The 27256-nt window shown below is 58.1% G+C and overlaps 1 protein-coding gene and 2 long non-coding RNA genes across 4 annotated transcripts; 2 read left to right on the top strand and 1 right to left on the bottom strand.

Annotated features, from left to right (window-relative positions):
• Positions 1-725: 725 nt before the first annotated feature.
• Positions 726-18635, bottom strand: NOS3 (nitric oxide synthase 3). Of its 2 annotated transcripts, none has more exons than XM_082471453.1 (26): positions 18426-18635; positions 17046-17163; positions 16580-16728; positions 16204-16366; positions 14773-14864; positions 14534-14675; positions 14194-14333; positions 13916-14090; positions 13329-13430; positions 12611-12805; positions 12412-12485; positions 12093-12237; positions 11758-11862; positions 8862-8929; positions 8347-8463; positions 8069-8243; positions 6171-6303; positions 5964-6042; positions 5661-5848; positions 4932-5104; positions 4294-4504; positions 4113-4200; positions 2978-3099; positions 2012-2160; positions 1411-1605; positions 726-1315 (listed from the first exon to the last, which is right to left on the bottom strand). In XM_082471453.1, the coding sequence occupies exons 1-26, from the start codon at positions 18581-18583 to the stop codon at positions 1154-1156; spliced, it is 3618 nt and encodes a 1205-aa protein (XP_082327579.1). In that variant the 5' UTR covers positions 18584-18635; the 3' UTR covers positions 726-1153. The 2 variants fall into 2 exon arrangements, with proteins under 2 accessions (XP_082327579.1, XP_082327580.1); XM_082471454.1 differs by having other exon boundaries at positions 17046-17148.
• LOC309665334 lies at positions 6015-10861 on the top strand. Its single transcript, XR_014266351.1, has 2 exons — positions 6015-6102; positions 10725-10861. It is a non-coding gene; the product is annotated as an uncharacterized lncRNA (long non-coding RNA).
• LOC309665333 lies at positions 17172-25338 on the top strand. Its single transcript, XR_014266350.1, has 3 exons — positions 17172-17866; positions 20188-22330; positions 24555-25338. It is a non-coding gene; the product is annotated as an uncharacterized lncRNA (long non-coding RNA).
• The last annotated feature ends 1918 nt before the right edge of the window (positions 25339-27256 follow it).

Below are 27256 nucleotides of genomic sequence, written 5' to 3'. Positions count from 1 at the left end.
GTCAAGAGTTTTTCCTCCCCCAGTTTCCCTGGCTTCTTCTCCAACCACAGGAGATCGGACGAGGTAGAGTGGAAGGGCACGCTGAGCCCTCTTTAAAGACCCCCATGGATGCTTTAGCTGGGCAGAACTTGGGAGTCAATGACGAACTCGCCCCGGAGAAGAGAGAAAGGGTAGGAGAGGAGATGCCCAAGGCATCGGGAAACATGTCTTAGAGACAGTCCTCACATGGAGGGGCTAAGAGACAACTATCTGTCCTGGATTGGTCGCCTGGGAAGAAGTGCCCGAGGGACCTCAAGTTGGAGGGCAGAGCCAAGATGGAGGCCAAGCTACACCTAAGGGAGCCATGAGGGACTGGACCTGAAAGGCAGTAGGTTCTTTAGACACGTCTGGACTTTAGGTTCCCGTGGGACTTGTGGAAGGGCATGGGGACCGTGAGTGGAAAGACTAGAGAAGCCTGACGTTTTTGGGGTTCACGTTGGTGTGACCTCTGAGGAAGTGGGTCTGGCCCCTCATCCTGTCTGAAACAAGCAGTAAAGTTTGCTCACGGCTGTGCTGCACACCTTTGTGACCTTAGTCCTGGAATCCCCACTCCTGTCAGCTGACGACTGCACCTGCTTCTCAGTCCAGATCAGGGGAGCAACACAGAACTGCCCGTGATTGGCTGGAAACCACCACTGTTCTCTAGGACTCCCTGTCAAAGAATTACCACCTCCACACTGCACAAGTTCAAAGACAAAGCTTGTCATTCATTCTGTAACTGTAATTGACAGCGCTGGGTTAGGCATCTTAGTAGCTCTCATAACTTCTGATCTGGTCTCTTATGGTGAATCTTCAGTAAATAAATATTTGAATGATTTAGAGATCAGGCTTCAAGATAAGATACTTCCGAGAGAGGTGAGGGGAATCTAAAATTCACCTAAATAACACAAAAGGGCTCTGGAATACCACTGCTGGGAGACGGCCTTCCAGATTTACTCAGACCTAGGGTAGGGAAACAGACCTAGACAGAGAAAGAGATATTCCCGGGAATCAGGCCAGTCTCCGCAGACTCTGGACAGAGGTGGGACGGCACCTCGGGAGGGGAGGGAGAGGTGGCCGGTTCCGGTCTGACGGCCCCTCTCTCCGCGAACTGAAGCGGAAAGCAAGAGGGCTCTCAGGGGCCAGGGGTGTCTGGGCCGGGCGGGTCGAACGCCCAGGGCACTGCGCCCCGCATATGCCGCTCCTGCAAGGAAAAGCTCTGGGTGCGTATGCGGCTTGTCACCTCCTGGGTGCGCAGCGTGAGCCCGAAAATGTCCTCGTGATAGCGTTGCTGATCCTGGCGGGGGAAAGAGGGCGGGAGATCAAAACCCAAGTCGGAGTTGCCGGTGGGAGTGGGTGCGGCCCCCGGCCCCCGGCCCCGCCCCTCCGCACCCGCAGCACGCCGATGACGTCGCCGGCCTCATCCAGCTCCATGTCGCCCTCTGTCGCCAAGATGCGCTGCACCGTCTGCAGGACGCTGGTTGCCATGGTGACATCGCCGCAGACAAACATGTGGCCCCGCTCGAGGCACAGCACGCGGTGCACCTCAGCAGCCAGCTCCGTCCGCAGGATGTCCTGCACGTAGGTCTGAGGGGAGGCGGGGTCAGGGGCAGACCCTGGCGGGGCACCAGGCAGGGAAGGGCAGGCCCCGGGGGTAGCGGGTAGGGTGGGTCCTGGGTGCGGGAAAGATGCCCAGCGCACCTGGTGGGGCCTTGGTGCGCTGGGGTGGGGTCTCAAGGGACGGAGCCAAGTAAGGGGCGGGGCATGGGTGAGGGTGGGTGAGACCCAAAGGGGCCTTGGCGTGAGGGTGGGGCCGAGAGGGGGGGCGGGCGTCTGAGCGCCACTGGGTGGGAGCTGAGGGGTCGGGCGGAGGGCGCACACTGCAGGGGGCGCGGCCGGCCTGGGCCTGGGCCTAGGCGCGCCGCCGGAGCGCACGTCGGTTCTTCCCCTGTCCCTCGCTTCGGGTTACCCCTGCCCCCTCAGGGTCCCGCACCTTAGGGCTGTCGGGTTCCCGGGAGAAGGCGGTGAGGACGCGGCCAAACACCCCGCGCTGCTGGGCATCCTGCACCTCCTCGCGGTAGAGATGGTCGAGCTGGGAGCACCGGCAGCCGAACACCAAGGTCATGGGGGCAGGCTGCAGCCCTGCAAGCATCACTGCGGCTTGGGAGAGCCCCCCAACCCCCTCCCGGGGACACAGCCCTAGTGACACCTCCCACTGGCTACCCTCACCCAGGCTGAGGGGCCCACCCTTTCCGGCAGAAACCACCGCTCAGCTGTTCGGCCTCTAGGAGGGTTGGGATGCTTTCACAGAGATCCTGCCTGACGCTGATTTACAGAGAAGCCGAAGGTCACAGGAGGTGGTGACTTCCCTCTGGTGGCATGGCCAGGAGTGACGCTGTGCTACGCCTGGGGCTTCTGACTCCATGCCCTTTGCACCGTCCAACGCTGCAGTCTGAGACTGTCTGGCCCCTTCCCTGCTCCAAGCCCATATTCTCCCACACCTTCAGTTCCTGCACTCTACACCTTCCTCTTAGTCACAAGCTCCCTTCTTTTGATTTACCAGCTCCCCTGGGCGCCCCATGCCCAACCTGAACACCCTGTAGCTTCCTTGGGTCTCAGACACACCTAGGTGACCTCTGACACAGTCCAGAGTCCACCTGGGGCATATCCGTCTTCTGAGTCCCAGCCCCATCTTCTCCAGACATCCGGGTTCCCTTTGTTGTTAATCCAATCCAACACTACTTTGTGCTGGGCACCAGGAAGCCAGACCAACAGGGCACTGCCCTTGCCTCTAGGCCCCCGACCCCCTGGCCTAATAAACTTCTTTTCACCTTTGTGGCCCTGTTCCTTGCCCTCTTTCCGACCCGGTTCCTGCTGTCTAGCCCCCCTGCTCTTTTGTGCCCCTAAGTCGTGTGACTCCCTCCTGCTTTCCAGTCATTCCTTTGGGCCCCGGCCTCACCTTTGCTCTCGATGTCATGTAGCCGCTCCTGCCAAAATCCCCGGAAGGGGGCGATGCCAGTGCCCGGGCCCACGAGGATGCAGGGCAAGCTGGGATCAGGCGGCAGCCGGAAGGAGGGAGCCCTAGCCAAGAGACCCTCCGTCAGGCCCACTTTGCTTCCCCACATCCCCCATTCTTATCAACCTCAGCAGGGTTGAGAGAGGAGAACTCAGCTTCCACTGAAAATGAGTTAATGCATGTGTCTAGCTCATAGTAAGCGCAAAGTGTTTAATAAAAGAACTTTGCTGATTGGCAGAAACTTCTTGGACCTGTGGTTTCTGGAGGTTGGGTCAAAGGAAATAAAGCTTAAATTTGAACTGAAGAACGTTTTGATGTGTCAGTTCAGGAGATATAGAAAGTATGGGGAAGGGAAGGACAGACAGCCTTTTCGTTCATAATGGGTTCACTGAGTGTCTTTATTTTAAACCATAGCCTCGACATTGGCATTTGGTTTGTGTTCACTAGATCGGCAGTTTATCTGTAATTTAGCCTGCTGGATGGGTTTGGGTCACTAGGCCTAGCTGGTGCCATCCTCGCAACTCTTTGTCCCACCTGAGACTTCCAGCTCCTGGGTGCCGGATGGGGCAAGACTTCTGAACACAGCAGGAGGGAAGGGTATCCTGAGATCCTTCACTTTCCTTGACTGCTCAGTGTTACTATGGTAACCTAACCAGTTCTCCCCGGACTAAATGCGGATGGGGCACAGTTCCCAGGTACCCTGCCTGCCAACATCAGACTGACCCCAGAGATGCAGGGAGGGACACAGCACACCGTCTAAAAGCAACAGGGCCTGCTGGATCGAATCCCAGCCCCGTCTCTGGGAACTGCAGTTTCAAGATAGGACCCGAAGTCCAAATTAGTGAAAGGCCCCAAACTTAGCCAGAGTTGTGAAGTGGGTGCCCCGTCCTGGATATGTTAAGTGGGGCGTCCGTGCTCCCAATCACACCCTTCACCAAAGCTTCTGCCCTCACCCTGTGCCACTGCCAGCAGATCCCTCCACCTGTCCTCGGCCATCCAAGACGCACTCTGCCACCCCTGCTGGGACACTCTCTTCTTGGTGCCCTTCCTGCCCCCATCCCCCGCAGTGCCCACTTACCCCCTGATGAAGCAGGGTACGGGGTCTCCAGTCTTGAGCTGGCTCAGCCATGTGGAGCAGACTCCGTAGTGCAGGGGACCCAGCCCATCTAGGGGGGTGGGGAGGGAGGGGGCCAGTGAGGGGTCCATCCCGGCCGGGGTCACTGTGTGGTCCTGGCCCTGCCCCTGCTCCCCAAACTCACCTTGGGTCCTGTATGCCAGCACAGCTACTGTGAGGTGGATCTCTCCTGGATGGGCGCTGGGTGCTGAGCTGACCGAGTAGTACCGGGGCTGGAGCAGGGGCAGCTGGGTGAGGAGTAGCGGGGCAGGCAGTGCCACGGATGGGAACTGCTCGAGCACCTCCAGCAGGGTGGGGCAGCGGAACCACTTCCACTCCTCGTAGCGCCGGGGGTCCTGGCGGGGGCAGGGGGCGGTGAGCTTGGAACCTTCTAGCCCTGCCTGATGACCTCCCTTCTTGACCCCTCCGGAGCTGAGCCTCCTGGGGTTTCTCCCTCCTCAGTAGTTCAGGCCAACAAACATTTCTTGAGCACCTTCTCCGTGCTTTTTTTTTTTTTTTAATCCTTTTGGCTGTGCTGTGTGGCACGTGGGCTCTTAGTTCCCCGACCAGGGACTGAACCCGCGACCCCTGCTGTGGAAGCGCGGAGTCCTAACCACTGGACCGCCGGGGAAGCCCCCTCCGTGCTTCTTTAAGGCGAGAGGATTCAGAGATGAGTAGCAACTCCGGAGCTGGGTCTTAGAGCCCCAGCGCGATAGCCAGGTGGGCGCCCCTGCTGGCTCGTCCTGCCTCAGCGGCCCCTGCGCCCCACTGGGGTGCCCCCACCTGGCTGAGGGTCTCGAGTTGCTGCTGCTCGCTGGGCTCTTCCGCCAGGGTGCTGAGCAGCCGAAGAAGTTGAGGGCTGGGCGGGGAGGTGATGTCCAGGAAGAAGGTGAGAGCCTGGCGCAGTGTACACGGGGGCAGCCGGGGGTCCCGCACCCAGCCGGGAGGAGGGCCACCTGGGGGGGGGGGACACAGGAGCTCTGAGGACGGGGCCGAGCCGGAATTGCATTGTCTGGGGAGTACAGGGGGACTAACCACCTCACGGTGTCTTATCAGAGGCCTGGCCCTCAAACAGTGGTGGTGGGCCTGTATGGGCAGCCCCCGTGCGTGTGTGTGTGTGTGTGTGTGTGTGTGTGTGTGTGTGTGTGTGTGTGTGTTTGAGGGCCCCTGCTGGACTGGGGTGGTCTGGGCTCCTGCCTTTCCCCACCCAGCTTGTTTGAACTCCAGGCACTGGTGCAGCAGAAGGTAGACCAGATGCCAGCTACAGAGCGGGCTAGGCTGCCGGGGGTGGGTGGAATGGGGAAGCCCTTTGGAAGGAGCCCAGAGGGAGGGGCGGCCTTCTGCGGGGGGGTGTTGGGGAGTTCTGAGAAGGGAGCCGCCCTCAGGGGACCGTCCAGCAACAAGGCCAGCCCGTCAGGAGGCGGCACAGCGCCTGTGAGTGGAGGTGGCCACTTTCCACCAGATCCTGAACCTGAGGGGACCCTGGGGACCAGAGGGATGGAGCCCCCTGACCTGGGCTGCCCTTCTCCAGCTGCTCCACTGCCACAGACTCGGTGGGCGGCGGCGGGTCCTCCACGCGGCTCATCAGCGCCTCCACGAGCCCCGGCCGGTTGGGCGGGCAGATGCCTATGTGGTCCCCCGGCTGGTACTGGAGCCCCTCCTGGCCTCCAGTGTCCAGGCGCACCAGGATCGTGGCCCGGCTGGGGGTGGGGAGAGGGGGCAGTTATAGGAGGGCTGGGCAGGAGGGGGGCAGAGCTAGGGTCTGGGGGAGGAGGGGCAGGGGCCGGCGTGGTGGGGCCGATTGGTCCTCCTCACGTGGACTTGCTGCTTTGCAGGTTTTCCACCAAGAGGACTGTGGCCTGGAACATCTTCCGCCTGTGCACGTGGATCAGGCCTGAGGGGCGGGGGGCAGATGAGACAGAGCCGGAGCCGGGGACCCGGGCCTGGCCCCTGAGTGAGTCGGTCCCGGGGCCCCGGGGGAGCTGGGGGTCCAGCAGAGTCAGAGTGAAATCAGGGCCGCACCTGGCAGCAGTTGGAGGCCCTCGGCCTGGGCGCTCAGCCGGTACCTCTGGCGTTTCCAGCTCCGTTTGGGGCTGAAGATGTCCTGGGCCGCGGCCTTGGCATCCTCCCCCACGCAGAACGTCTCACAGGAGGCCTGGGGGGTGAGGAGGTGAGGGCTGAGGCCCTCCAGCCACCAGGGAGGGCCTGGGGCGGCGAGGAGCTCAGCGGCGCTGATGCGGGAGATGGAGCTGGGGCCCCAGTCGCCACCTTCCATCCCTGGGGCTGCCGGAGCAGAGGCGCCCGTCTCAGGCTTGCACCTGTGGGACAGGCAGCCCCTGGGGGCAGGAGGGAGAGTGGAACCGAAACGGAGGCTGAGGCTGACGGCATCGTGTCCTTCAGCCCATTTCGTGTCTTGGCCGCTGTGTTAGCTATTCCTTTGCATGTATTTTTGTCACGTCCACTCGTTAGTTAATCTGGTGAGTGTTAATCTCGTGTCCCAAGGAGCACAGAGCTTGGCACACGGAAGCTTCAGCGAACGCATCTATGCGTTCAGACCTGTGTTCACATTCTCACTCCTAGACTTAACAGCTTGCAAGCCTCCGTGTCCCCATCTTTACACCTCCTTAGGGTCTGCTGACATGCTTATATAAAGCCCTTTAGTGCTCCTGGAGTGGGCACAGAATTCCGGGGGCCTTGGGAGGGGTCTCCGGCTGGTCTGTCTTCCCCTGCACTGCACACCAGGGGCTAGAGGGGGCCCCTGGGGCAGGACCCCTGGGAGGGTGTGTATCCTATTTGCTTCTGCTCAGGTGCAAGCCTGGCAAAGCGCTTGGCCGGCCATCAGCTTGAAATCTAGGGCTCACCCACGATTGGTTGCTCCCTCTCCTCCCATCCGTATCACCAGTCCTGTTAATCTTTCTTTTGTGTGTGTAAAGTCTTATATCTCTTCCTTCCTTCCTTGGCCCCCTCCCTTCCTTCCTACCCCCACTGCTCCCACCCTGGTTAGCTCAGAGCCTTCCTGCTTCTGGCTGGATGCCTCCTCCCGTTGGCCCTGGGTCTCTAAAGTGGTGTCCCCAAGCCTCATGCGCACTCCTCCCTTCTCGGCCCACTCCCAGCTTCCTGCCGATTCCCTCTGTCTGGATTCTTTAGTCTTGTTTCCCATTCCCTCTTCTTCTCCCCAGCAAATGCTCCACCTGTGCTGGCCGGCCCTCCTCCTGGGATGCCCTCCTGCTGGGATGCCCTCCTCCTTGCCATCAGTCCAGACCCGCTGAGCTCAAGCCTGGGGACCTTGGCGGGGCCAGCGCTGCCCTGGGGCAGTGTTAGGACTGGGAGAAGGGGCCCCGTTCAGCTCCAGGCGTAATCCCCAGACCAGGCAGAGCTGCTCTGGAGGAAGCCCAGGCTTAGAAAGTCATAGCCCTGGGCTGGCCCCTCCTGTACTCCCCTAGCCTAGGACCCCTTGCAGTCCAGGCACCGCCGCAAACCTGCCTAGCCTCTGGCTTCCTGTAGTTTCTCAGCTTCAGCCCTTGCCTCTGACTAACCCTCTCTTGATCCTTCCCTTCTCCCTCCATCCTGCCCTGCACCCCTCCCTCTGTGCCCACGGGGGAGGGTGCGGGCAGCCCGTGCCTGCCTGAGGCTCCCGCCTGTGCCTGCAGGGGCCCTAGCTGCTCCACCGGTGCTGTCAGGGCCATGTCGTCCCTCACCACTCAGGACTCAGCCAGAAGGGCTGGCTGTGCAGTGGCAAAACGAGGGTGGATTTTGGAGGAAGAGGAAGGGGCCAGAGAACACAACGAGTCCGGGCATCAGTGAGGGCCCCGCCTCCGTAGGTACGGCAGGTCTCGGGAGCAGATGTCCAGGCTGGAGTGACTCGGAATTGGGGGGGAGGGTGGCGGGAGCGAGCCATCGGGACGGCCCCGGGGGCTCACCTGGAAGGCAGCCTGGGCCCAGCCGCGGAAGGCCTCCTCCTGGCCGCATAGCTCATCGCCCTGGCCCAGCTGAAGCAGCCGCTCCCCTCCCAGCTCTTCCAGCCGCGTGTCCACCGCACGAGCAAAGGCGCAGAAATGGGGGTACGCCCGGGAGCCGAGCCCAAACACACAGAACCTGGGGTGCAGGGAGCCGTCAGCGGAGGCCACCTCGTCGCCCGCTCCCCGGGGCCCAGGCAGCTTGCCTCCCCCGTCGCTCCCCTCGCCGAGCCTCCCCGGACCTGAGGGTCCCCAGCGCCCCTGCGCTGTCGGTATTACTGGACTCCTTCCTCTTCCGCCGCCAGGAGGACACCAGCGGGTCTGAGCAGGAGATGCTGTTGAAGCGGATTTTGTAGCTCCTGCAAGAGAGGAGGGAGACGGGGTGTCACAGGGCACTGGAGGCCAGGAGAGGCCCGGAAGCGGCCAGGGGACAGCCTCAGGGTCTCCGGAGCAGGCTTGGGATTGGGGCTGCGGCCCCAGGGGGTCTCTGAGCCTCCAGGCCCTGCCTCCCCTCCTGTCTCTGAAGGAGACCTCAGGACTGACGGCCCCTTAGAGCCCCGGGGCCTGGAGTGGGGGGGTCACAAGGATAGAGGGTGTCTGGAGGCCGCGTGAGGGCTGAGGCCTCCGCTCAGCTGTCCTCCAGCTTGTTGGGAAAATGACGTGCGGAGCAGCGGGAGAATTCTTTAGACCTCCTTTCCCTTTGTGTCTCCAGATGCCTCACTGTCCCCCCGCCCCCAAAACTCCCATCCCTACTCACTTGTGTTGTTCTGGCCGAGGGGAGCTGTTGTAGGGGCCCGACATCTCCATCAGGGCCGCTGCAAAACTCTGGCGAGGGCAAACGTTGGCATCACGATTAGTTTTGTTTTATTTCAAACTATACAGAAGTTCATACTACACTGGACTGGCCCTTGTTATTATTATTATTATTTATGACCTTAAATTTTAATTTGTTTTGAACATTTCAAAAAAAGAGGTATTGGCTTTTTGAAAACATTACAGAAGGGTGTAAAGTAATAAAAGAGAAACTCTTCCCTTCCCTTCCCTCCAGTCTCATCCCCCAAGGCATGTGTACCATGGACAGATGTTAAACTTTCTACAGTTTATTTTTTAAAGTAAAAATGGGACCATATTATGTTTACCTGCTTTTTGTCAATAACCTGTCATGGATATCTTTCCAGGTCAACACACCAAGATTGACCTCATTCTTTTTTTTTTTTTTGGCCGCACCATGCGGCTTGTGGGATCTTAGTTTCCTGGCCAGGGATCAAACCCGGGCCCCCTGCAGTGGAAGCACAGAGTCCTAACCACTGGACCGCCAGGGAAGTCCCAGACCTCATTCTTTCGAATGACTACATAGCACCCCATCATTTGTAGGTACCATGATGTATGAGACTTCCCCCTGCCTGGGGACATCTGGATGGTCTATGCACAATGCTCGAACACTCATATACGCCTGTTTCCTCCTTGGCGTATTTCAGTAGGGTAGTCCTTAGGAGTGGAACTGCTGAGTCAGAGGATTTAAAAGCTTGGTGGCGTGGTCAAATGGTCCTCTAGCGTCAGGATAGAGTGCTCTTTCCTCACTCCCGTCCACACTGGATGTGACCAGTCCAATCTGATAGGTGGAAAATGGCTCTCAGTCTCCCTGCATTGCCCTGATCACTAGTGGCACTGATATCTTCTAGGAAGCTGAGCCGTATCACATGCTGCCACGGAAATAGCTTAGAACTGCATGCGACAATCTTTACACAGGAAAGAACAAAACGCGGCGAGGCCATAATATCCTAGGGTTAACTGTAGATGCGTTTAGATGGTGAGTCTACAGCTTCACCATAACGAGCACGTACTACCTTCATTTTATTTTTGAACATTTTCTTGAAGTGTAATGTACATACAGAAAAGCACCCATGTTATAAATGCACAGTTTTACAGATTTTCGTACACTGAACCTACCTGTGTCATCAGCATCCCATCAAGAAACATCACCAGCATCCTAGAAGTCACCTTGGTGTCACCCCACCCCAGTTACTCCCCACCCCCTCTCTGGGGTAACCACCCGGTCTCCTGATTAAAACCCCACGGAATTGTTTTGCCTCTTTCTGAAGCTGATACAAAGTGAGTCCCATGGTCTGATTCTTTCGTGCCTGGCTTCTTTCCCTCTGCGTGATGTTTGAGATTCATCTGTTTCATTGTGTGTGGTTGTAATTTGTTCACCCTCATTGCTGCATTGCATTTGAATAGACCACGATGTATTTATCCATTCTACGGCTGAGAGTCATTTGAACTGTTTCCAGTGTGGGGATATCATGAACAGTGCTACTATAAATATTCTTGTTTGTGTTGTTAGTAAATATATGCCATTTTCTGTAGGGCAAATTCCTAGGTTTGCTCCATTTAGAAAAATTTGAGGTAAAGTGTACATACACTGAAATGCACGGAACTTAAGGGTGCAGTTCAATCAGTTTGGCTGTACGGCAGTTTCATTAAAAAAAAAAAAAGTTAAGCATAACATCTACCCACTGACCTAGCAATCCCACTCCTAGGTATTTATCCAAGAGAAATGAAAACATAAGGCCACAAAAGCCTTGTACAGAAATGTTCATAACAGCTTTATTCACAATAGCCAAGCGCTGGAAACGGCCCAGGTGTCCGTCAGCAGTGAAGGAGAGAAATAAACTGCTCATGCCATGGGCGTGGCTCAGCCATGGAGAGGAATGAACCACTGAATCACTCAACAGTGAGATGAACCTCCAAAGCAGGGTGAGTGAAAGAAGCCAGAATACCGTGCTCCCCTATCTATGATGTTCTAGACCAGGCGACAGGAATCAGGACGGTGGTCGCCTTTGGTGGGGAGATTGGGAGGTGGATTGACCTGGGGAGTTGACAAGGGGACTTTCTGAGTGATGGAAATGTTCTCTGTCTTGATAGGCTCGTGGGTCACATGGATGTAACTATTACTTTTATACTAAAAAAAGTTAGTGAGTCTAGTTTCTTTAAAAGGCAGATCAGAAGCAGGACTGAATGGGCAGCAAGGCAGGGGAGAAGGCTTCCATGGGCATTCTGCTCTAGGGGACTTCAGGAGGTACTTAGTGCTAAGAAGGCATTTAGAAAGAGAAGCAGATAAGGGCTCCAGAAATGAATGTTCCTGGGGGCGGCCAGAGACAGAGAAGCAGGAAAGACAGTGATTAACAATAAAGTGTTCAGTGGTGGGACTCTAGTTTGTTTCTTTCAAGATTTGTTCAGAAAGTGAAGTTTCCTAATCTCTGTTGGCATCTGAGCAGTGCTTTTTTCTTTTGTTAAGAAAAGAAGAAATGACAAAGCTGAGATCTCGCTTTAAGTGTCATCTTTCCCATTTGTCAATGCCTGGCCAGCCAGGAAGTGCCTTCCGTGTATTAAACACTTGCTCTGATAATGGAAATGACCTGGGGACCCGGCTAAGCAGGTGTATCTGCCTGTGTGTGTGTGTGTGTGTGTGGGGCAGCCGCAAGGGTGGGCCTGGAGTGTGGCTTGTGCAGGCCCTTGGGTCCCAGTGGACTGTCCACGTTCCTACTGTCGCGGCATCTCCGCTTTCCATCATGGGGTTGGGGGTCCTGCCCTGCCATTCCAATTTTGAGTCTCCCCTCATTCCCAGCGGCCCCTTTCCTGGCAGGCCTCACCTCTCCATTCTCTGGGGGATCGCCATTCCCAAAGGTGCTGGTCACCACCAACACCAGCGTCTCGTGCTCCAGGGACACCACGTCATACTCATCCATGCACAGGACCTGTGGGCAAGGAGAAGACCATGTCCTGGGGACTTGTGCTGCGCTGCCCTGGTTCTTTTTATTCTAGCCCTCCCGGCAGGGCAAGATTCAGGCCCCGACTTGATCCCTGAATCCCTGAGGATCCCGGGGATTTTGTGACCCTCTACTGTTCTCCAGGGTGTGTCTGAAGGGGGGGGCAGACCCCCCCCCCAGCTTCTTTTCAGATCCCTGCCCTCTGGGCTCAGTCCTACCCGAGGGTCGAAGGCCTTCCGGAAGAGCCTCCCCAGCTGCTGTGCGTAGCTCTGGGCCCGGCCGGTCTCGGAGGCGTACAGAATGGTCGCCTTCACTCGCTTCGCCATCACGGTGCCCATGAGTGAGGCAGAGATCTTCACGGCACTGTGGGCAAGGGTGGGGTGAAGGGGTCCCAGGCGCACGGAGACAGGGCCTCCCCAGGCGCGTGACCCAAGCAAGGTCTTGGTGAGTGTGGAGGGGTGGAGTGCCCAGACCACTGCTGGCGACGGGGGGAGGGTCTGGGTGTGTGGGGGAGGGCAGCACTCCCAGGGCACCTACTTGGCCACTTCCTTAAAGGTCTTCTTCCTGGTGATGCCGGTGCCCTTGGCTGTGCTCCCCTTCCAGGGGTCTGGCTACAGGGAAGCGATGGGGGGGTGGGAGTGGAGGGAGAGGTAAAGAGAGAGAACAGAAGGTTGGAGGCCCCTGGGGCTGCTCAGTTAGAGCTGGAATGGTGGGCAAGAGCCAGTGGGGTGGGCACCTGGTAGCGGAAAGCAGGGGACAGGACATAGTTGACCATCTCCTGATGGAAGACTGGGGTGAGGCTGCCCGAGATGGGGGGCACGATCCAGGCCCAGTCGGCAGGGCAGCCCCCCCTGGCCTTTTGCTCGTTCTCCAGGTGCTTCATGAAGGAGGCTGTGGCAGCGTGGTGGTCCACGATGGTAACTTTGGCGAGCTGGGGTGAGGGAGCGAAGGAAGGACGGGCTTAGACTCAGCCCACAGACCCTGCGCTTCCGTCACCCCAAACCCAACATCTACCGTCTTCCCTGAACCAGTGTCGCGCCTAAGTGCGGCACGCGTGGTCAGGCTCCAAATCCAGCAGGCAAAAGGAGCTCCAGTCTGTGCCCTCTGTATGCCTCCCACACCAAAAGAGCCGAAACTCTCGAGACCACATAGAGGTACTCAGCAGGCACTAGCTTCCTCAAATTACAATGCTCAGCGTGCCCTCGTCCTGGAATTAGAGTTTCCAGAATCCAGCGGGCCCCACAAACTGCAATACCCACTATGCCCTGGGGACCAGAATTACTGAGCATGCACTAATCGGCTAGGTTCCCATAATTACAGCGCCTGGGACTACAGGCCCGGCGTGCCCCGTGGAACTCTTTCCAGCTTTCTCCGACACCCGGCCCAGTTTCTAAGTGCCTCCCTCTCTTCCAGCCCCAATCCCTTGCGCTCCTGGCCAGTCGGGGCCTGTGTACCTGGTAACTGTGCAGCACAGCCAAGTTGATTTCCACGGCTGCCTTGTCTTTCCACAGGGATGAGGTGGTCCGGGTATCCAGGTCCATGCAGACGGCCACATCCTGGGAGCAGGGGTGCACGGCAATGGTTGGCAGGGGGCGGGGGAGGGTGGGTGGAGAACATCTTTGTCTCCAGCTCGGAATGGGTGAGGGTGGGTGGGTGGCCAGCAGGAGGCCTGACTGCTTCATTTGGGGCTGATTCAGGTTCCTGCCTGCAAAGGCACCACAGGGCAGAGAGGGACCCTGGGGCCGGCCACTTCTCAGCCCCGGGCCTTAATTTCTCATCTCTAAAATGGGTTTTAACATGTTTTGAGTCAAAATATGCTTTGAGAAACTGATGAAAGCTATAGCTACAGCTCCTATCCCCAGAAAAATAACTGCATCTTCGCACGCAGGCACACACACCCCTTTGCCCTGACCTTGGTGGTTCCAGAGCCCTCCTCTGCAGTTCTAGGTCAGGAGGCAGAGCGGACCTGACCTTGTTCAGATTCTCCATGTTGCCGACATCCTATACGTGCCCCCAACCGCCCCGCCCCACTGGTCCTCACCTCCAGGATGTTGTAGCGGTGAGGATCACACAGGTCCCGCGTGCCAATCTCCGTGCTCATGTACCAGCCGCTGAAGGGGGCTGCAGGGAACTCCAGGCCCCCAATTTCCAGCAGCATATTGGACACTGCTGGCAGGGCGTACCAGCGCAGGCCCAGGGCCGAGAACCACTCCAGCCTGGGGGCGTGAGGCCGTGGGATCAGCCCCGCGGAGCCTTGCCTACCTGGCCACCCCCTGGGCAGCCCCCGCCTCCACCCGTCCCGGCCCCTCTCGTGCTCACGTGGGGTGCTCCAGGGGCACCTCGAGGACCAGTTCGGGGGGCAGAACAAAGAGCTCTGGAGCCTCATCTGGGGTCTGCAGCAGCAGCGGCAGCACATCAAAGCGGCCGTTTCCTGGGGTCCAGCCGTGCTGGATGCAGAGCTGCGGGGAGAGGGGCCGGAGGTGGGAGTGAGGGGCCCAACCTTGTGCCCTCCTCAGGGACCCCCTTCTTTGGCATCTCCCATCCTTCATCTCAGTGAGGTCCCCTCTCCCTGCTGCGCTGACCGCTCTTTGACTGGACCCTTTTGCCTCCTCCCAGAGCCCTCGGGCTGGCCTCCCCGTTTCCACCCGCCCACGCCCACCTCGGTGATCTCCACGTTGGCTGGGTCCCCCCTCACGGAGCCGTCCTGCTGCCTGTAGCCCGCGTAGCGCACCAGTTGGCTGTTCCAGATTCGGAAGTCTCCGCGGCCCGGAGTGCGCTGGGGGAACACTGTGATGGCCGAACTGACGTGGGGACGAGAGCTGGTCAGAGCCCAAGTTCACTGCCTGTGCCTGGGGGGGGGGGGGGGTTGGGGTCTCGAGCAGGGTGGGGGGCACTCACCGGAGGTTGCCCCGGTTGGTGGCGTACTTGATATGGTTGCAGATGCAGGTGAACATCTCCTGTGCAGAGCTGCAATCCCGCGCATCGAACACCTGAGCCATCCGAGGCGGGGAGACAGGAGGGAGATGGGGGTCTTGAGTCTCAGCCCCAGGAGAAGGCAAGGACGCAGGGCAGGGACTAGTGACCTTGTCTGCAGCCTTCGAAGGCTGGGAGTGGGTCACAAGCTGTGAACCATGGTACCTTCTCCCCTCGGGAGCCTCCCTGACCGTTTGCACCCACACTGACCCTTCCTGCCCTGCACCCCACACACCCGGCGTAGTCTGGCCTGTTTCTTATCTGCTTGCTGGGGCGAGTGTCTCCCCATCCCCACAGGAGCTGACTTGGCACCTGGTACAGAGGAGGGACCCAGTCACTGCCAAACTGATGATCGGGGAAGGGCACCAACTGATGGGGATGCCGCCTGGGGGTGTGGGTGGCGAGTTCCCCATTTCTCATGGCGCTCGAGCAAAAGCGGGTGACCCCAGCCAGTCTTCTGACTCTCCTTGAGCACACTGATGATGGGAAGGGGGGTGGCTGCAGCAGGTGGCCTCCGGGGACGCTGCCCATCCTGACATTCCGAAGCAAGGAGGAGCCATCCTGACTGGTGGGGTGGAGGCCCCAGCAAGAGACTGGGAGGTCCCTTTCCTGCTTCAGGGAGGAGGGGACTTGCGTTGGTGATAGGGGCAGCGGTGACAGTGGCTGGCCTGGGGCCAAGAGCGGGGTCAAATACGGAATCTCTGTTGGGTTCAGAGTTGAGCTAGAGCTTTGAACAACTTAAAGCATTTTGTTAAGTGTCAGACAGGATTGTTCTGATTTTATTTGAGCCTCCTTTGGGATTTACTCAGCACATGGCTTTCTTCCAAATTCTCCGGTGTCCAGTTACAACTAAGGAGGCCAAGGTCATGGACCCAGCTCCCCTGTGGTTCAGATTGCTTCTCGTAGTGCCGGGACACAGGCTGTTCCAGTAACCCACGGGAGCTGTGAGTCATACGGCGGGGCGTGTGAAGGAGGGTGTGAGGCCGAGGCTCTGGGGGACCGGGAGGGGGCAGTGTGTTCGGGGTGAGGACGCTGGGCTGGGCAAGCGGGGGGCCTTTTTTGGAAGACTGCTCCTGTTGCTCTGACCATACCCCCCAGGGATCACCGCTCAGCTGTCCTCACCTACTCAGTGCGTCCGTCTGTCCATCTGGGTGATTCTCCCCCCCCAGACAGCTAACAACCAGGTGTTAGCTGCTGGGCTGTGGGCTCCCCTGGGGTACCAGTCTCTAAGGGAATGGGCGGGGTCTCCCCACTGCTCGGGAACCCCCCCGGGAAGCCTCAGGAGATGTCGCACCCCATCTTTTCCCCTCCTGTGTCCCCCTGTCCCCACACTGGGTGCTGGCTAGCCAGCCACACCTGCAGCTTCCCCCACTGGATCCGGCCCACGCAGCGGGGGGCGTTGCGCCAGGCCTGCTTGGCCCCGAACACCAGCTCGCTCTCACGAAGCTGGTAGGTGCCCGTGGCCCCCACCTCGGCTTCCACTTCCTGAAGCCGCTCCTTGTGAGCCTGGGAGCCGCTCCTGGGGAGGAGAGGGGAGCAAGAGGAAGTCGTGGGCCGGGGAGGGCCCCCAGGCTTGGTGAGGGTTTGGCGAGGGTGGCGGTGTTGAGCTCCGGCCCCACGTGGTACCGGGATGGGGGGAATGCGAGGGGCCCCGGGGGAAGTGTCACCGTCTCTGGGTCTCAGCAGAACCGAGGACAAGGGTGGGCTGCGGGTCTTGGGGTGGGGGGCTCACCTCTTGATGGAGCTGTAGTACTGGTTGATGAAGTCCCTGGCCTGGCTCAGCAGCTGCTCAGGGGGTGGAGGGCCCTGGGAGGGTCGGCTCTGCAGTTTCCGTGGAAACACCAGGGAGCCCAGGCAGCGTCTGGGGGTGCAGGGCCCGTCCTGGGTCGGGGTGGGGGGCGGTGGCCGAGAGAGCAGGGAGCATCAGGTCAGGACCAGATCGGGGCTGGGGGGCAGGGCCTGGAGGCAGAGTCTGGGGCAGAGGGAGGGAGGGTCCCGGGAGGTGTGGGTTGGGCCCCCCGCCCGCCGCTAAGACTGGAAATAGCCGGGAGGTTGGGCTGGGTCAAGGAGGCTGAGAGTGATCAAGTCCCTTGCACGTTCCTTGGCTCCTCAGGTTCTTCGCGGTCTCCTCTCCCTTAGAGGGGACGGGCCTCGGCCATCTTGACCTTGACTTGGGATACGGGGGCTCCAGGCCTTACCTGCTGTGACTGCGCACACAGAGTGTCGTACGTGATGCTCCCCACCTCCCAGTTCTTCACGCGGGGGAACTTGGGCCCCTCTGGAGGCCGGGTTAGCTGGGGGCTGTGGGGAGCCGGGCTGGGGTCATGGGAGAGAAGTGCGTGACCCTTTGGACGTGCCCCAGAGACCTCTCCGACAGCATTAAGCACCCAATGATTGCTTGCTTGCTTGCCATGTGCTTTCTCACCCTTCCTCCCAGCCCTCGCAACAGCCTTGGAAGGCGAGCAGTATTGCACCCCGTCTACAGATGGGAGATCTGAGGCTCAGAGAAGTTAAGAATCTTGCCAAGGGCCGCACGGGCGGAGCCGCCCCTTCTCCACCCAGGCCCGCTCACTCCTCTGGATGCTCAGCCGGACCCTGGGCTCCCGGGGCTGCGGCGCTGGGACCCTGAGACCCTGGCCCAAGCCTGGGTCCTCATCCGCACTGCCTCCTCTGGACGTGGCGTGTCCAGCCCCCTGAGGTTGAGATGAGCCCGGCCTGGAGGGGACGGAGCCCCAGGAAGCCCCGGCAGGGATTCCTCAGCCCAGATTTCCCTCCGGCCTCAGAGGCCTTATCACTTCCTCCCAGGGCTGCCAGCCCAGCCTCGGGGAGGAAGGGAGGGACGCAGGCCTCCGTGCGCCTGTGTGGCCAGGCCCCCGGCCCCTTCGCCCTTCCGCGCAGAGCTGCCTGCAGCCCGGCCACCCCGGCTGGCCGGTCACCCCACCTGGCCTCGGGCTGCGTCCTTACTCTCTCCAGGGACCTCTGCCCCAGGGGGGCCCCTGCTAGGGTCTGGGGCTGCAGGGTCAGTTTTGGGGCTGATGGCCGGTGGGAGGAGGGGCCTGGAGCAGGGGAAAAGGGCCTAGCTGCTCTGTCTTCTCCGTTCCTCCCGAGGGCCTCAGTCTCTCCCCCATCCTCTCACTCCCTTGTACCTACCTCTCCCCAGCTCCTTTCCACTCCTGTTAAATAATCATGGCTGTTTGTCGGTCTTGCCGTGAGCTAGAAACTTACAACAACTCCGTGGGGTCAAGTACTGCTATATCCATATTTTGTATAAACGGAGGTTCAGAGAGGTTAAGTAACTTGCTCAAAGTCAAACAGCTCTTGGCAGCAGAGCAGCATTCAAACCCTGGCCATTCGCACCTGGTAAGCTGGAACCCTTACCCCCGACCTTCACCTGTTGCCTGCCGGCCGGTCTCCTATCTGAGCCTCCCTGACCATCTTGTTCTGTCCACGCTGACAGCCGTTTGGGTTGGCGACCTGGCCCTCCTGACTGGGCTGCAGGCTCCAGCCCTTCCAAGCTGGGTCTTTAGGCCTTGACATCTGCCCCCCTGCCACCTGTTCCTAGTCTCCACAGCCCTCACCTGTGGTCTGGCGCGGGCGGGGGTGCGGGTGCCGGTGCCCGGCTGGGCTCGGGTGCTGGGGAGGCCGGGCCCTGCTTGCTGCACAGCCCGAGGCCCAGCCCTAGCCCCAGGCCGCAGGGTGGCCCGGGCTCCTGGCCCACGCTCTTCAAGTTGCCCATGTCGGCTTCGGCCGCGTCTGCTCTGTGGCTCCCGGCAGAGCCTCAGCCTTTTCCTTAGGAAGGGGAGGGGGCAGTGGGAGGGGGCTCTCCACTGCTGGCCCTCGCCCCGCCCCTGTCCCACACACAATGGGACAGGAACAAGGCCGGCTGGGAGGCTCGAAAGCCTCGGCTCCATGCCCGCAGGCCCGGAGGGTGGAGGGCCGGACGCCTGGGTTCCGCTCTGAGGACGAGGGAAGATAAGTGGGAACCCAGGTGCCTGGCAGACCCCTGGGGCCAGAGTGCAGGAGCTGGGGTGCAGGGGAACGGTGGGGTGGGCTAGCCAGAGCGCCAGAAAGACCCCTCTGTGGTTATCTGACCAGAGGGCAGGTCTTCCACCTCACCCTTGCTGGCCTGGCCCTGAGGGGTCGGGCAGAAGGGGGGCACTGTGGCAGTAGCAGGCGACAAGTCCCTGCTCTTAGTGACCACAGGGACCTCTAGGGTCACCCCGGTGCTCTCCTTCACCACCTTCCCTACATCTAAGCGCTCCTGGACTCCTACCTTTGAGTCTTTGGGGGTTCTTGGGGGTACAGGCCCAGCAAGGATACAGTGACCCTTTGTCCTTGGGTCTGGCATTAGGGTATCCCTTTCCCTCCCAGCCCCAATTTCCTGGAACCCCCGCCCCCTGTGACTCAAGTGGGGGACACAAAAGGGCAGGAAGCTGCCATCCAGGGCCTCCACGCCCACCCTGTCATACAGTGACGCATGCTTCCCTGGGGGAGGTAGGTCAGCAGACAGACCCAGCAGTCAGGGCTGGGGCAGAGACTGACCACTGGGGAGATCTTGGGGCCCTAGCAAGAGCGGGGTTGGGGGGGGGGTGGGTGAAGGGAAACTACAATTCCCAGAATGCAAGTGGTACACATGGGCACTCTTCAGGTACCTCAAGGAGTAGTGCATGCTGGGGTTTGTAGTTCTAAGCTACCTAGGGGCTGGAGAAAGGCCATGAGCTGGGGCTCCTGGGTCTACAGGGATCCAAGCCTGGCGGATTTGAGACCACAGAGGCTAAGAGAAACTGTGAGAAAGAAACGGAAGTTGAGAGACTGGGATAGGCAGAGACAGGGAGAGGCAGACCGGCAGACAAACAAACATGTAGATTTGTGTTGGCTGGACTACTTTGAAAAGCAGTGGAGGATATGATTGGTGTGGGCCTGGGTGGGGGGCGGGCAGGCGGACCCGCCGGAAGGAACGGGCCGTGCTGGGAGCTCTGGGATCACACCAAGAAGGTGGGGTCTGCCAGTTTGGAGGGAGGAGGGTGAGGGGGCTTTGTAGACACGGACAAGCCTGAGCTCCTGGGCTTCCAGAAAACTTTGCTGCCCCTCCCTCAGCCAAGGGGCAGGTAAGATGCAGAAGCACAAGGCCTGTGCTCATCCCGGCTTGCCCCCCATGGCCCTGGAGCCCGAGGCCCCACCCCGCTCGCCTTCCTTTCTCAGGGAGGCAGGAGATGGGAGCCAGGCGCCTAGCTCTCAGATACTTTTCCCCACCATGGCTGAAGCAGACAGACCCCACTTCTGGCTCCCATTCAGGCACCAGCTAACATGCACACGACTGAGAATGACTCCTTTTTCCAGATTCCAGTTAATGGAGCTGTGGCTGGCCTCCCCTGGGACAAGGTGGCAACAAGCATCAGATGCTGAAGTCTTTACGACCTCTCGCCTGCAGCACTGACCATAGCCCTTCCCTGTGGACTCCGGACCTTGGGGTCTCCCCTCCCCTCTGCGCTCCACACTACGGCCAGATTCATCTCGAAATCAGGACTAACGTCATGCTTTGGCTCCCCCTGAGACCTTCAACCCAAGGTCAACACACTGGCCCAGCCCTCAATTTCCCTGATATGCTACTCACACCCTCTGTTCTAAAAAAGTGGGCTTCCTCACAGATTCCCAAACTGTCCTTGTGTTTTCCTGCCCCTGGGCCCTTGCTTATGCCCCCCCTCCTCCTCTCCCTTAGCCTTCTGACTAAAGGAGATCTTTCTTTTCCTTCCTCATGGCCCAGCCTTGGCAGCCCAGGAGGACCAGAGGGGACCTGCTGCAGGAGATACAGGTATAATGCCCTCAGACTCTGCCCAGCAGCCAACCCAAGACCACATGCTCCCCCAAGGCTTCAGAAAGTCCCTGAGCCCCGGAGGTATGTGGGCTCACATCGCTGCCCACCAGGGGCCTCTCCAGGTGGTCTTCCTGCAGCGTTCCTGTTGGCCTGATGAGACCATCTCAGGGCTCCCTGTGGTCTGAGGCTGTTCCCATCCGGTCCTCCCTCCCCTCTCCTTTCACAGGTGTCAGACCTGCATCCTGTTCCAGAGGCTTTCCCTCCCTCCCCATTATCTTTCACAGGCATGAATCTCCTATGCTTCCAATTCTTTCTTGGTGTGCTTCCTGGAAGATCTGACCAACACACGGCCCCGCTATGTTTCCTCTGTGAGGCCTTCCTCCAACCCCCTTCTCCAGGCTCCCCAGGCCACGGGAATATCTCTCGCTCTGGTTCCTCCCAGCGGCAGTTCTTGGGCAGCTTGCTCTGTCCGATCTCTCTTCCAAATGAACTTGTGTGCTGTGGAAGCACACGGCAAGTTCTGCTCATTTGCTCTCCTCAGGCCTGCGTCTCCTGCACCAAGCAGGCGCTTTGTGAACATTGGCTTGTTCAGCTGCAAATGTGTGCAGCCCCCCAGGGGCCCGCAGCTGTGTTCCAGAGGCAGTTGGAGAGGGGCCGCTGAGAAGGAAGTCAGCGAGACTGGTGGGTCGCGGTGGGCAGAAAACACGGGTGATGGAGCCAAGAGGGGGCCTTCTCTGGCCACAGAGAGGTTGGGGACAGTTCAGTGCGGTTGCACTGATGGCGGGGACCAGGGGGGCCTGAAGTTTTGGTGGGGATCTGGGTAGAGGGAGCCACAGCAGGGATTTTAGGAAGAGAGGGAGAAAAAGTAGAGCTAGAGAATCAGAAGTGAGGCTTTTACCACAGGGAAGTTTCCCTTCGGCCGCTTTTCCTGGAGTTTTGGCTGGCACTGCCCCGCGTGTCTTAACTTCCATCAAAATGGACTCTGGCATGCCTGACGGTTTTTGACTCTTCCACCTCTGGGATGGGGCCCTTCCCATCCCTCCCCAGGCCCTGCCTTGCTCTTGGCCGGCCATCCCCATTGGGCATTAAGGCTCAAGCGGCTCAGTGACTGACTGCTCTTCTTAGCTATCGCATTTTAAAGAATAACTGCTGGACTTCCCTGGCGGTCCAGTGGTTAAGACTCCGCCCTTCCACTGCAGGGGGCGCGGGGTTCTATCCCTGGTCAGGGAACTCAGGGGAACTAAGATCCCACATGCCGCATGGCCAAAAAAAAAAAAAAAAAAAAAAGTAATTGCTGAAAAAACAATAATTTCAAAACCCGCAGAGTTGAAGTTTCCACCAGTAGGAAAGAATTTTAAATTAATTAATTTATTTTTTCTTAGCCACGCTGCACGGCTTTCAGGATCTTAATTCCCCGACCAGGGATCAAAACTGGGCCCCGCAGTGAAAGCACCGAGTCCTAAGCACTGGACCGCCAGGGAATTCCCAAGAATTTTCATTTCAAATTATGGTATTTCAAGCTGGAAGGGACTTTGCAGAGGATCTGTTTGGGAATCCAGCCCTTCGGTCTCTGACAGTGGCGGTGTTTTCTGCAACTGGGTTGGGGGGCCCAGCCCAGCCCCCAACCCCACCAGTCCTGGTCCGGGAGGGTGACAGACCGTTCTGTGGGTGAGTAGCCGGGCCCTTGGCGCCTCCTGCCCCCTCAGAAGGCAATAAGCCTTGCTCCTGACTTCCCTCTTGCAGCAGGAAGGCGCGCAGGGCTTGGGGTGGGATGTGCTGACCTTGGGGGAGGGAAGGCCTGGCTCCTGGGGTGTGTGCAGGGGCTGTGGAAGGTGGCGGGCGGAGGGAGGAGGCGCGGAAGGCCCTTGCTCTTTATAGCCCAACCCGGGGTTGTTCAGTGTGAGCTGGAAGTGCCCCACCCTCCGCACTATGAGCAGCTTCCTTCCTGCCTGCTGGCAAGCCTGGGTGGGAAGCCGAGGGAAGGGAGGCGGGGAAGCAGGCAGAGGGGAGTGGGGCAGCCCTCTGTGGCCCAGGGAGGCCCCTGCCCTCCGCAGGATGTAACTCCTGTTGGGAGCGGAGAGGTTTGCTGAGCTTCCAGACTGCAAGGCGGAGGCCGGGCGTTTGGGGAGGGGCTTTGGGCAGCGTCCGGGGTGTTCAGGGCTCAGGCTTTGGAAGACGTTGCCTGTCGGAAAGGGGCTGCTGGCTGGCACTGGGGCGGCGTCGAGCAGCCCGGCCCTTCTTGAGGAAGCCACATGGGGGCAGCAGAGAGCTGGAGAGAAGAGATCGGAGCGGAGGCCTGAGCTCAGACACCCAGACCCTCAGACAATGAGAGCCAGCGTGATGGAGGGACAGTGGGGTGTGCCTCTGACCCAGCTCGGGTGGTGGGTCCACACTATGCCTCTGGGACTCTGAAGTGGTTTGTTTGCGTCAGCCTGAAGTTCCTGATGATGACTCTGACCAGCCCACCCCCAGACCTTCCCTTGGGAAAGGCCCTGCTTCTGCGCAGACCACAGGGGTGTGGTGAGCTGAAAGCGCAGGGGGCACGTCCAGCGGGGCCCGGGGTGTGAGCAGCAGGTGCCCCCTGGCTCCCGTGAGAGGACGCAGTTCTGGCAGCTGCTGGGGAGTCGTGGTTAGGGTTAGGGTACTTGTAGATGCCACCCCATCCCACAGGTGGGCTCCCTAGGGCACATCGGCCCTGTTCTGGAGACTTCTGCTTCCTGGCTCTCAGACTGGTAAGAAAGTCATGGGAGAATCCCAAGACCTTGCCCTGGGAGTGACAGTGACCGTCGACCTTTGGGAGCTCCTGGGGAGATGGCATGAACTTCCTGAAGGAAACCTGGGTGTCTCCAGGCCTTGATTCTTCTTGAGGTTTAGACTCTTCCTTCTGAACGGCGGCCCTGAGTGGATTCTGTGTCTCTGTGTGTGTGTGTGTGTGTGTGTGTGTAAGTATGAGTATTTGTGATTGTGTATGGATGTGTGTGTCTATCTGAGGGTGTATGTACGTGTGTATGTGTGTCTGCGTGTGCATGTACCCTTGGGCAGTGTGACCTGGGGCTCAGTCCGTGACCTGCCTCTCCTTCTGGTCCCTGACCTTCCAAAGCTAATTTGGGCCAAGAACATCAGGGTGGGTATAAATGTTTTCACATCCTTGGGGACTTGAAAATGGCCTTTGTTCCTGGGATCCAGAGTGAAAACGAGGAGTTTTTGGGATCAGGCTGAGGCTTCTCGATTGATGACCATGGGGGCCCCTATGTCAGGCCATGGGGGCCCTATGTAGAAGGCCATGGATGTCAGGGATCAGTCTGACAGGCCCTACCCCCTTCCCCTCTCCTCCTCTCCTTCAATCCCTCAGTCTGGCCCAGGTTGCTGGTGTGGTTGCTGTGGTGCTGGGTCTCTCGGGAACTAGGGCTTTGAGCAACCAGTGTGCCCAGCATGGAAATTCCGTAGCAACCATCACTGGGGATTGGCTGGGCAGAATCCCTTCCCCCTGGCTCTCAGGTGCCCGGGGTGGGGGCAGGCACCCTCTCCAAATCAGTGTGGGAGGAGAAGACTTTATATCACTGCTACTGATTTGTGAGATAGAGAGACCCTGGTTCCAAACCCTGATACACCTTCAGTCATTGTGTTGTCTTTTTTCCTATCCTCCCAACCAGATTATAAGCCCCCTGACCCCCAATGACCAGCAAACGAGCCATTCCTGGTATATTTGCTGTCGATGGTGATCTGGGACTTTCCTGGGTCCTCATTCTGTTGTCTGGTTTCCTTAATTCTAGTCTAGGCTGCTGCAGGAATTGGTCTACCTCTGCTTTAGAGGAGCCTGATTTAGATGGTGTTCTGCCTTGTGGATCCAGAAGGGGGAGCGCCTCCAATCCCTTTTTTTTTTCTTCCCCAGGGGAGAAAGACAGAATCCTGGCTTCCTGGACATTCTGGGCCCCCTGCCCCATGATTGGCCTCTGCTGTCACTTTCACACCCTCACCAGCTTTATCTTCCTATAAGAAGGCCCCAAGCTGGACTGATGTTCTTCAGAGGGACAGAGGTGAAGTGTCCTGACCACTGTTCTCAGCTCAGCCAAATTCTCCTCAAGCCCTGCTCCTTTGTGAAGCCTTTCCTTCCCTTTCCAGCCTGAAAATGATCTCAACCTGTTCTGAAGTCAAAGCGTTCATTGTCTGAACCATTACTTCGCACTTGGGGTCTAGGACCATGTGACTTATCTTATTGGCTGCCATTATTTGTATTTGGCTCCTGTAATATTGTCTATTCACATGTAAGCATCTTTTCTTCCCAACTAATTGCAAACTTTCTAAGGCCCAGGGGCTGGATTGTATGCCATATATTTCTCTAGGGGTCCCTCACAGCATGGGACACATAGAAAGTGATGGGTAATTGTTTGTGAGTAGATTGGGGAGATGATGGAGTGAGAGACCTGGTTGGATGTGAGTTCTCTTCTCTGATCCTTCATGTTGGCTGATGATTCACGGGGTGGAATGGATACCCTTCAGGATATGGAGCTAGTGTTGGGTTAGCATTCCCAAGCTCATCCCTCCCACCCAAGCTGGGGTAGGCTCTAAATTCTGCCTGATGAGTTTAGCAGAATGAACAAGGAATAGTTCTGGAGAGCTGACATAGCCACCTCTGTATCTAGAGCTCTCTGGGTCTGGTATCTTCTCTCTCTCTCTCTCTCACACACACACACACACACATCTTGAATTCTCAATTTCTTTTAGCTCTTGTTATATGTGGTATATGATCCCTGACCTGGCCTGGTGAATGCGATGGGGAAATCACTTGACTGAGGACTGGGGGACCTGCTTCTGTTTCTCACTTGTAGCACGACCTTGAGGAAGGGCCTGTACTGGTCTGAATCTGTTTTCTCATCTAAAATACGAAAGTGTTTCTTTCTGGCTCTAGTATTTCATAAAGCAACAGAAGCCTTCAAGGGAAAGAGTTGCAGGCATAAAGGTCAGAGGAGGATTCATATCTTTTCCTTGATGACTTGTGTGGAGGTGAGGGAGGAAGGCACATTCTGGACGTTTGGAAGAGAGACTTGAGGCTTCCCAGCTCCGACTGGCAAAGCCAGCTCTTGCTTCACCATATGCTTCCTCCTGGAGCTGCTGTCCAGTTCCAGAAGCATTTTCATGGTTTGGGGTGACTGTCTAATTCACTGTGTCTGGAGGAGAGCCCCAGTCTTGGTCACCTGAGCTGCCCTCCCTGGTTTCCTGCTGAGCCTGGCATGAAGGGCTTTCAGCACCTTGGACAGAGACAGAGCTCCTGGGCAGCCAAGAGCGCTTGGGATCGCCTGCCAGGCCAGCTTTCCTGGCGCAGTGGCACCAAAGCGTGGTTTGCTCCTTAATGTTTTTCAGTCTCTCAAAGACGCTCTAAAATAACCCCCCAATCTACGTCAAAACAGTGCACTTGTGCTGCAAACTGAGGGCATTATTTAACAACCACCACCCACCGCAACTATATCCTACAACAGTGTCAGGTACATAGTAGGTGCTTTGTAAATACTTATTTTAAAAGAATATATGAAAAATTCAGCCTCCAGACAAGTGTCCTACTCTCCCCCACACACCCCCCCCTCTCGCTTTATAATCAGGTTGCCCCTCCTCATCAGTACCTATATAATAATTCTGCTACTTGCGTTTTGGAGCCTCGCTTACGTCCCTTCTTGTGTCTGAGGAGGCTGAGCCCCACCCTTAAATCAAAGGGACAGATGGCTGTTAAGCTCTCAGGGAGAGTAAACTTAAACCGGCCCCTCCTCTTTTTCATTTGGGGGTAAGTAGATGGATGTGAGAACTCAACACCTGACTCCTATGGGATCTAGTTTTATGAAGATGTTCACTCCTTTCCTCTGTGCCTGAGAAAACCCTTACAATCCAGGAGGGCCCAGTATTCCCAGGAAGCCCTCCTGGCTGCCCCAGCCCACTCAGAGCCCTGCCTCCTCTGGACTCCCTTGCACATATTGTCAGCAGCACAGTGTCACACCAGATCGTTTTCATGACATTTCATGCCCATTGGTTCTCTCTCGCCAGTTAGATTATGGTGGAGCCCATGCCATATGTCTGTTTGTTCTCAAGAGACCCTCCAGTGAGGAGCACACAGCAGGGTGGAGTGGAAGATGGATGGGTCTGAGGGTCTTCTCACCTGCCCTTAAGGTGTCTCCCACTCCACTTATTTTTAGTCTGAAATAAACATGTAGGATGGACCAGGGTCCTATCTGTGGAGTAACCATTGGCCTCAAGGGCACCTCGATCAGAGAACAAAGGCAGGAGGTGGAGGTGGAGGTGGGTATTGAGGGAAAATGGAGAGTCGACCGATGGGGGGAGAATGTGGTTGTGTAGAATTAAAGAATCACTCACTGTTGGGGCTGGAAGGGATCTCAGAGATCAGCTTGTTTGGTCTCCTCATTTTACAGGTAAGGAAAGTGAGATTTAGCGATCCTCCTACAGTTACCCAACAAACGGGCCCCTTTCCATCACCTCTGACCTCGTTCACGTCTTCCACATCTCTCCCTGGACTACTGCACAGCTTCATGTAGCTGATTATATTTTTCCAAGATGCTCACGCCAAAAGATCACATTGCACATGCTTTT

Source organism: Balaenoptera physalus (genome assembly GCF_965194825.1).
Source record: "Balaenoptera physalus genome assembly, chromosome: 8".
Classification (NCBI taxonomy): Eukaryota; Metazoa; Chordata; class Mammalia; order Artiodactyla; family Balaenopteridae; genus Balaenoptera; species Balaenoptera physalus.
Note: the sequence above shows the minus strand (reverse complement) of the source record. Positions and strands in the feature narration are given on the sequence as shown.